Below are 10608 nucleotides of genomic sequence, written 5' to 3'. Positions count from 1 at the left end.
AATATTAAGTGTAGATTGTGTATGCAAATGAGTTTTCAATGAGTTTACACTTTTCAGTTTTTCACAGTTAGGGAATTGACCCCCAGGTCTATTTGTTATTATAAGCAGGAACTTGCTGATCCGCTATGGACGTGTATTAATATAGAAGAAGATTGGGAGGACAGGCTTCCAAGTCCCCTCCTCTTCCTGTTTTTCCTCGTGTAGGGTATAATGTAATATTTGTTATTTGGGTCTACGCAGAGTGAGGGCAGGTTTTCCAGAAACACATATTTTTGGTTTGCCTTTGGAAAGGCATATCTTCAACCCTGTCAACGTTCCCTTTTTTACACAACGCGACCAGCGTATTTGTTGTTTATATAGATATCATTTTATTTTTTGTTTGAATGTTATAATAGTGCTTTTGGAAAGAACTAGATGCCGAACAACAAAGCTCTTACATCATTTTATTTTAATGTTTTTCTCTTGAGTAACAACATGTGCAGCCTGGCGATTTCTGGCTGGAGATATTTAAAGTTAAAGTTAAATTTAAAGTTAACGTGAATGTTAAAGTTAAAGCAAATGTTAAAGTTAAAGTTAAAAATAAAGTTAAAGTTGAAGTTAAAGTTAAAGTTAAAGTTACAGTTAAAGTTAAAGTTAAAGTTGAAGTTAAAGTTAAAGTTAAAGTGAATGTTAAAGTTAAAGTTAAAGTTAAAAAATAAAGTTAAAGTTAAAGTTAAAATTAAAGTGAAAGTTAAAGTTAAAAATAAAGTTAAAGTTAAAGTGAAAGTTAAATATTAACTTCTCATTTATTCAATAAAAGTAAAAAATTTCTTTTCTTATCGGTCACCACGCTTAAAAAGGTTAACTTGAATTAATATCAAAGAAAACAAAATGTTGCATAAATATTATAATTGCATAAGTTGATAATATGCAATAGCTTTACCGCGGCAGTCCCCGAGTGCCACACGTCCTTTTTTATTTAATGTCTGTTGTACTATAAAAGATCATACATGATCTTATTGTAATATTTATTTCTTTTAATAAATGAAATGAAATTATATATTTAGGTTTAAAATAAATTTTAAGACTAACAACGGAGAGCACTAGCTGCTATGGCTATCAGCTCAGCATGAAAATATTAAGTGTAGATTGTGTATGCAAATGAGTTTTCAATGAGTTTACACTTTTCAGTTTTTCACAGTTAGGGAATTGACCCCCAGGTCTATTTGTTATTATAAGCAGGAACTTGCTGATCCGCTATGAACGTGTATTAATATAGAAGAAGATTGAGAGGACAGGCTTCCAAGTCCCCTCCTCTTCCTGTTTTTCCTCGTGTAGGGTATAATGTAATATTTGTTATTTGGGTCTACGCAGAGTGAGGGCAGGTTTTCCAGAAACACATATTTTTGGTTTGCCTTTGGAAAGGCATATCTTCAACCCTGTCAACGTTCCCTTTTTTACACAACGCAACCAGCGTATTTGTTGTTTATATGGATATCATTTTATTTTTTGTTTGAATATTATAATAGTGCTTTTGGAAAGAACTAGAGGCCGAGCAACAAAGCTCTTACATCTTTTTATTTTAATGTTTTTCTCTTGAGTAACAACATGTGCAGCCTGGCGATTTCTGATTTTGCCCAAATGTGACAACTTTGTCTGCTCCATTAATGACTCTGGCGGACAGTTAACGTAGCTAGGTGTTTTAAGTTTCAGAATGGCAATATAGCGAAATTTCCCATAATTTTGAGGGTTCATTGCTTAAGCACGTTAGCGTATTTAAGGTTCAGGTAATGGCGATTACTGAAATCTGACAGCTGGTATCAAGGCCCTAGCAAACATGCCATATCCATTCCCATATAAAACCATCATTATTTTGTCATATTAGATGCCGATTCTTTTTTCATGGACAATGTACCACCTCCAGGGTGTCATCTCAAATTGAAAGCAAGAAGAAAGAAGAAACGTGAAAATTTGATAGCTAATAATCTAGTTCCTAGGAATGGGACAAATGTAAACGCATAGGTTATCTATTGAGATATTTTTGTATAGTGCATGTGCAAACGTGGTTTAAGTTGTAAGTAGCATATGCATTTTTTAGATATCATCTATGCTTTTACATTTAACTGTGAAATTTCTTTGAGCATGTTTACATAAATAAGATATATTTATTTGCCTTTCGGAAAAACTCAGTATATTGCTAAGTGAAGTATACTCACGGATATGCTGCCAAATCAAGTTAAGTATATGCGTAATGGTAATGAAAGCTTAAGATTTTATGATTATGGCAACTTCGCCGGGCCCTTTAAGTACACAGCTCGTGTATTTATCCATCAGCCGTAATGGTGATAACATACAAAAAAATTACATATATACATGCATTCTGTCTTTAAGAATTGAGCTTTATCTTCACACTTGATTATAATCGGGACCTTAGCTTTTGTATCGAGCAATATGGTATCGCGTTTATTGATTACACAGGAAGTACCATTGTTTACAATGGGAAGTACATTTACAAAATAAAAGGGAGTTCTTAACAGAAATCAGAAGGAAACAATTAGATATTTTAATAAAATAATGGAACCCGCAGATTTTGAAATTGAAGCGGCTAGTAGTAGTGCAGTTAATATCTCGAAAGCTGCTGGACTTTGTTGGATTCATTGCAATCGCTGCTTTGAAATATATGTACTTAGGCGCAGGCGAATAGTTTTGTTGGTTTGTCACCACATAATATGCGAAAAATGTGTAGGAACACCACCTGTTAATGCGCCAAATAGATCTAATGAGCTGATATGCCCACTATGCAAGAAAATGCAATGTTTTCGATTACTATGCAATGTAATGCCAGCTCATTTTAAAGAGCTTCTAAATCCTGAACCTTGGCGTGAGCCGAACGAACGCATTTTGAACTTTCAAGCAAAACATCGTACACATTTTAAAAAGGGAATGTATCATCAGGTGAGTCATTCATTATATTAATACTTAACGAATAAACGAACAACAGTAGTTATTAATACTTAACTAATAAAATAAAATAAAAACGTTTGGGCCTGTTCTGCTTGTGGAGACGTGACGCCTAGCTTCATGTTTATATTTTGTATTTGTACTTTATTAAATTTTTCCCAGCACAATAATTTGGCACAGTGACAGAGAACAAAAGCGAAAATTCAAAAAATTACAATAACGTAGATAAACATTAGATAATTTGTAAATTAAGACATAATGGTTACATTATAAATTTATAGAGCTTAGCGTAGGGACACAGAATAGAAATAAGAATAAAGGAGACCGCATTGGTAGTACAGTAATTATTATTAGGATCTATCCTTAGAGCAAATAGGAGGTGGCAAGAAAAACGGATAAAGATCAGAAAAAATAGTCAGTTGTCAGTTATTGAAATGCAGTCCATTACTTATTTGTCTTATTCTGGCTGGAAGGAAGTTCCAAAGACGGAGCGAAGTAACTAAGAATTGTCGTTTAGAAATTAGCATACGGTTTTTACCATTTTCAAGGAATTGAAGCCTTCGATATAGGTAATAAGGCTCCTCCGTGTATATTATCTTATGTAAGGTAATAAATGTTTTAACCTTAAAGGTTGTCAAAAGAAATGTCTAGTAACTTTTCAGAATAACAGGAAACGTGATCAAGTCTATTCAGTCCGTAAACGTATCTACCAATGTTATTGTAGGCAACATTAAGCTTCTTTTTACTCACAGCGTCACAGTTAGAAACAATCTCACAACCGTAGAGGAGCGTAGGTATTAAGTACGCTTTGGATAAAAGTAGTCGAATATGTAGCGGAGTGAAATGCTGTGTAAACCACGGCCACTGAGCATACCGTACACTTTTCATATTGTTTCCCAAATATAGAGAGAGTCCATGATGCAATAAACCTGGCGTCGGTAGTACAACAACAAAAATATGACAGCTCTAACATTCCGGTAATGAGTTTTTATGTAGTAGGGAGGGGACATTTTTGGTTATATTTTGCTACCGGGTTTTTCAGTGCGAGTTTAAACTCCAGTTAAAATTTACTAGAGTTTAAACCTGCCACGTCGGCACTTAAGCTGAAATGAGCAGCAAAATTTTATGTTATCGAACAAGGTGGCAAGCTTAAACTCTATTCAACTTTAACTAGAGTTTAAACTCGTACTGAAAAACCAGGCATCAATTAATGAAATGTCGCCCCATTGTATGAATAGGTAAATTGGAAATGTCTCCGGATAGTAAAAGGAAAATGAAACGGAGAATCATTCTTGTGCTACTTTTGACCAGGCGACGAACAATAATATATAATGGTATATGGCTCGGAATATAGACGATGTCGAGAGATAATGGGAAGAGAATAGGAGTTTTCTACATAGAGAAAGGTTTTAATATCAGATGCAGTCATAGCCCAGAATTAGTTATCTCACGCGTCGAGAGTCTAAGCTCGGGAAATTGTAGTAAAATAAATATCTAAAGAGATCTCTGACAGGATCGAAATAGCTATAACATCAGCCGGTATGAGTAGTTCTCTTCAGTTTTTCTATCACAAAAACATGAATAGTTTAATGAACAAAATATTGTAAAAGACGTCTAAAACTCATAAAAATTTACGAGCTAAATTAACTTTGCGCAAACAAGGACATGGTGCAACTTATAAAAGTCCAATGCTTCGATGGTTGGCTTATGTTATGAGAATGAAACAAGTTGGGGTTTCTAACGGCACCCTTATTTGGAAGCAGAGCAAGGAGGAGACCTCCACTGGGTTGGGAGGGGTAGGTGCAGCAAGACTTAATTTCCATACGTGTTCCTAATTGGCATCTGTTTTTGCGAAATAGGGGAGCTGGCACTGATAATGCGGCATTCGGGCGGTTTTGTGGGGTCGCCTTTTCGTTAAAGAATTCGTATAAGGGCCGGCCGTCTCGGTTGCTTAAAGAACATTTCTATTTTGAGCATCCTTACCTTTGACAGCAACATTCCTAAAAGAAAAGACCCATTTCGCTTGAACTTGAGTAATAAAAGTATCTACATAGTACATATTTTATTTTAGATAGTGTAATTTTCCCTTAATTTCCAGCTTTTTGAATTGGACAAAATTAAAAAAAGGTGTAAGTTGGCGGAGATCAATTCCAAAAAAAAATATGAAAAATATGAACGAATACGATTTGAACGTAAGCGATTGGAAAGGGAAGTACGCATATATAAAGAGCAAAAAACATTACAACAAAGGTAGATGAATTGGTAGGGCAATGTTGACACATAAACTAAATATTTACTTATTCCAGAATGCGATTTGAAACAAGACAAAAAAATACTCATAGCGATACTATTTTCAATATGAATGCATTTTCTGAAGCCAAGCGTATGAGAACTATTGATCCTATTCGCGCATATACTGGCAGCCACAACAGTCAACGAACTATTTTAAATAAATCATTATCTTTTGGTTTAGTGTAAGGGATTTTTTTGTTTTTGCACGCACTAAGAGTGTATTGAATTCCAAATTGCTGTTACAACTTAAAACTTTTATCGAATGCACCTCGAATAAAATCCAAGTTCTATTCCTTAACAATTTAAAATTTAAGTTTCGAGCTGAACATTAACTATACTTTTCGTTAATAATATAACTTATGCCGGTTTCACATGGAAAGCTAATCAAGTTAATAGTAAAGTTTTCTCAATTAAAGCGCTTATTGAGCTCAATTTCTCATGCAAAATAGATTATTTCAATTATTTAACTACCGCTTTATCAACTGCCTAATGGAGTGGAATGTCTAGAAAAGCTTTGCTGCTGCTTCGGATTTTTTGTTTTCGCACTTTTTAACAACGCCCTGAACTTGTTTGAATAAACTCATAAGGCTACGGTGTGCAATTGGTTTATTTTTATAAATTTTTGAGGTCGATAATTTTAATGGAACAATGTTGTTTCCTCGTTTTTCAAAGTTTGGTTAGCTCAGGGTTAATTGATGAAATTTGTCCAGAATGTATTAGTTTAACACCTCATGTCAGGTTAACCCTAAGTTCAAAAGTTAACTTGCCGTCATGGCGGAACGATACAAGGTGGCAGCATGGCGACATACCTACAAACATAAATAAAAATTCAATGTACTTTGTTTTGTAAATTCGATGGACAAATGTCAAAATCGTACTGCGCCGGAAGTTGATGTATCAAATCAAATAAAAAAAGTTTATAATCAGCTGTCCCATGCTGCCACCTTGTATCGATCCGCCATGCTTGCCGTTCTGCAAGTGGGCGTTAAGCTGGAGTCATTGGTGCCGTATGTCTTATCGCTGTATCCGTATCCCTAACGTAATCAGCTGTTTATCGTTACGTAAACCAAAACCCAATTGGTTGGCTGCGATACGGTTACGACCTTAGCGGCACCAATAATCGATTGCATTGATTCTCATAAGGTTGGTCGAATCAGCTGTTAAAAGGTTACCGATACGGTTACCGATAAAGCACCAATGTCTCCAGCTTTAAGCTGCCGGGCAACGCACAAAATTTGCTTGATGGTTACCTAGCAACGTGTAGTTATATCCTCGTAATTCAACATTGCAACAGTTTCATTTTCGATCGAAAGAATTGCAAGATTTGTTAATCTACTTTGTCTCATGGTTGATCTCAAGTAATATTTAATCAATTTGAGTTTGCTGAATGATCTTTCACAGGAAGCAACTGAAACAGATATTGTTAGTAATATTTGCAAAGCGTCGCTAATGTCTTGTAAGCTTCTCGTCCCATTGGCGAAATATATAACAGAAGTTGTTCAGGCGAGAATCCAATTTCCTCTTCGTTTTTCTTCGCTATTTTCAGTAAAATTAGGACGTGTTGAAAATCGTTGAACAACTCTTCGTTGTCTAAGTCATCTGGATAAAACACTGCAAGTTTCTGGCATTTTTCTTTTATTTTGAGAAGCTTATCTTTGTATGAGTCTCTGGGAAGATGTATTATTTTTTCAAAGTCACAAAGAGCGCCAAAACGTTCTTCGAGCTTCTTCAAATTTGTGAAACGTGTAGATATTTCCATCGAAAATTTATCCAAAATTTCAATCAAAGATCGTCGTATTTCTTCTTCTGAATTCAATCCAGCATCTTCAAATGTCTCTCCTGGCATATTTCGCTTTTTTCGAATTCTCTTGATGGTACTCACACCCCACTTACATTTTGCTTTAGCCTTGCAAATAGCACGGTCGCGCAAGTCAATTCTCCAATCATTCAGCTTGTCTGTCAATATCTGCAGTTGTCCCAGTACATGAGTGAAACTGATTCCTTTTTCTTGTAACCGTTTCTGAACCCTATCAAATAATATGTGAATTTCTGCCCAAAAAAAACAAAAGAGCGACGGAATCGAATGTTTCCATAGCATTGATAACTAACGCAGCATCTTCTCTGGTATCAATATTTTCAGTGACCGTGTCCCTCAAGTGCTCCAGCGCTAAGATGACTTCGTCCAATTGTGTTGATACTGGCATTACAGCTTCAGCTTCCGAACTCCACCTGGTTTCACAATGCCTTTTGACCGTTATATTCACGTATTTTTTAAGAATGTCCCATCTGTTTGTGGACGAGGAGAAATAAGTAAAAATACGCTGTATTGTTCCAAAAAATTATACTGCGCGAACATTGACTTGGGCTGCGTGTACTCCAACCAAATTGAGTGAATGGTTATCACAAGGAACGAAAACAGCTTGTTGATTCAGGTCGACGATTCTCTGCTGGACTCCTGTATAGATACCGGGCATTGTTGGTGCATTGTCATACGACTGACCCCTGCAATCTTTCAGGATCAATCCATCTTCATCTAGTTTGTTCGTAATAGCTTCAGTTACTCGTTCTGCTGTGCTGTTTTGACTTTCAAAGGTATAAAATCAATAAGCCTTCTCTGATTTTGACTGAATTTGGTTTAACTTCGACAAATCCAATAATTTGAGACATCTGTTCTTCATGTGCGGAATCCGGAGTTGAATCGAACATCAAGCTGTAATATTTCGCATTTTTACACTGGGAAATGAGAAACTCACGCACTTTGTTCCCTATCAGAACGATAAGTTCGTTTTGAATCTTAGGAGAAAAATATGATATGCATCCTGGTTGTGAAGAAATGCGTTAAAGTGAGATTTCATGACAGGATCAAATTCGGCCAAATATTTCAGCAGAGCCAAGAAATTTCCAGGATTCTAATTATCAATTGACTCGCGGTATCCTCTCAGAGCCAAATTTTGCTGAGCCAAAATTTGAATCGTTGCAATTATTCTTTCGACTATATTTCTCCAATATTTTACCTTTTTAGCAATATGGCGTTGTAAATCATCATCGATACCTCCACCTTGATTCAGAGTTCGTTCTAAATCTTTCCATTCTAAGAAAGCTGAACGGTGAGCAGGGCCATTTTCATGATCTTGGACACGTGGATTAAGTTTACGCCACGATGAAAACCCCGAAGCATTGGTAAAGTTACTCTGACTGCTCTGACAATTCTTCTGTGGGAACAAGATGCAACAAAAACAAAATAAAGTATTTTTGATCGGTTAAAAACACATCCAGGTGCGAGTGATCTGTTCACCATTTTTCAAAGTTTTCTCGAACCAAATTTTGGATAAAGATCGTCCGGTACCATCCTGTGGAAATTTTGCATCAATATTTTGAAGTTTGCTTGTGCCTTGTCTAACCAACAAATTGCGAAAAGATGAAACTATTTTATCCAGCCAAGCTCCTACATCTTGTATAAAAGTAGCAGTTGAACCACTTGCGTTTGGACTTTTGTCGTCTTCTTCAGGATCACATCGGTTGACATCATTTGCAGGATCACGCCAAGGAATATTATCTTCAGGGAGATTTGAGGAAATATCATGTCCATCACTGGTTATGTGGACGTATGAAAAATGTTTCTCCGATTTTTCTTCAATATTCTTATTGACTTCATCTGCATCCTTATGGCATTCGATGTCAGTTTCCTCAGCTGAAGTCGAGTCCTCACTCGAAGAAGTAGGACTTTGTGCAATGGTTCCTTTTTTAGTGAAAGCTTCCATCAAGTTATTTGACATCGCAGAATTCTGCAGTTTCTGCTTTTTCATTTTTCGAAACTGCGCACCACTGGGTTTATTCCTCTTCATTTTATTCTGTTTTTATTAGATTTTCTGAAACCAAAACATATCAAAATTATTCATCATATTGTAACGAATTTAGTGCAATTCCTCTTATTTGCAACCTTCTACTAACGTTCGAATCACTAAACTGTTGAATAAATAACTCCACTATTCAATAATTCAAAATGGCCATTATTAATAACACTTCTACTGCTCGACAGATAGCGTGCTTAAATCAAACTGAATTGTCGTACCTCAACTGTTGCTGCTTTTATACTGCTTGATTTCCTCGTTGACATTTTTCTAGGCGCTTTTATTTCCAGAATTTACTAGTTAGTTAGCAGCTATACATTTCTCAGCTATAACTACAGATGCACGATTTTATAGCTTCTCTCACAGCCCATGCGCGTGTATATGTGAGTGATTCTTGCACAAATGATTGCATACTTTTGGAAGTATCTCAGATATATGCATGTTTTTGTGCGTTACTCTCCGCTGCTTTTGTGGACATATGTATAGCCACAATGATTGATTTATTGATGTGCATACAAGCCACTGCTTAGTGTTGGCTTAAAGATGATAGTATCCCTTAGTGTTGCTAATATTCGTCCCAATATTATGTTATTAATGATAAGAAAAACTATGTGAAAAAATTGCAAAGTTCCAAAGAGAGAAATATATTTTATCCACAACAAGCTTGTAACGAGCTTGAAATACCACCTAAAAAATGCAAGTTATGTTAGTTCATAATATAAAACAACAAAGTGATTAGTTCCAACATCAGCCTAGTCATCACCTATAATGTAAATCGAACGGCTGCCGGAAGTCAATACCCATCGCTGTCGCGTTATGAATAACATAACCTCATTTTTCAGGTGACTCTCAGGAGATTCGTCACAGATTTTGTTGTGGAGGAAATATAAAACATTACTGGTAATACAAGAAGTCACGAAGAAATTTGACATTTGATACGAAGCGCGCCCTTGTTTTAAAATTCAAATTACTGGCAAAGCGCAAGTCACACGTTAACAATACCTCACTGTATCACAATATTATGTAACATTGTGGCCACGAGAGAATATCAAACCGTTCAAAACTATTGAAAGTATTGTTTATTGATAATGAAATAAAGCATGAAAATTGTAAAAAAATTTCTGGAAATGTCTTACGGAACTTAGTCTACGGAGTTTGTAAAATGAGAAACGTGTAAAACAATATATGGGTAGGGGGCGGGAAATCATCCATTCCCCGGGCGCTCAATATTCTGGGTACGCCACTGATGCAATCGATTATTGGTGCCGCTAAGGTCGTAACCGTATCGTAGCCAACCAATTGGGTTTTGGTTTACCGTCGTAACGATAAACAGCTGATTACGTTAGGGATACGGATACAGCGATACGACATACGGCACCAATGACGCCGGCTTTAGAGATCAATCTCTTCAAAAAAATTAAATGGGTTCAATTTATATGTAACCGAATAACAGCTGTTTTTTTCTTCTGCGATTGCGCGACGTAAATATAAAATGCTGTAATAATATAACTTAATGTACCTAGTA

General features: G+C 35.8%; 2 protein-coding genes across 2 annotated transcripts in view; both read left to right on the top strand.

Moving 5' to 3' along the window:
- The first annotated feature begins 2363 nt into the window (after positions 1 to 2363).
- On the top strand, positions 2364 to 10557 carry vilya. The gene is made up of 3 exons (XM_067791692.1): positions 2364 to 2934; positions 5039 to 5190; positions 5247 to 10557. The coding sequence occupies exons 1-3, from the start codon at positions 2554 to 2556 to the stop codon at positions 5416 to 5418; spliced, it is 705 nt and encodes a 234-aa protein (XP_067647793.1). The 5' UTR covers positions 2364 to 2553; the 3' UTR covers positions 5419 to 10557.
- LOC137254025 (uncharacterized) overlaps positions 10558 to 10608 on the top strand; it is a 25579-nt gene continuing 25528 nt past the window's right edge. The window contains exon 1 of the mRNA XM_067791691.1: positions 10558 to 10580. The gene's annotated coding sequence lies outside the window, so the exon portion shown is untranslated. The remainder of the gene's footprint in view (positions 10581 to 10608) is intronic.

Source organism: Eurosta solidaginis, chromosome 5 (assembly GCF_040869045.1).
Source record: "Eurosta solidaginis isolate ZX-2024a chromosome 5, ASM4086904v1, whole genome shotgun sequence".
NCBI classification, from domain to species: Eukaryota; Metazoa; Arthropoda; class Insecta; order Diptera; family Tephritidae; genus Eurosta; species Eurosta solidaginis.
This window is presented reverse-complemented; position numbering and strand designations above follow the sequence as displayed.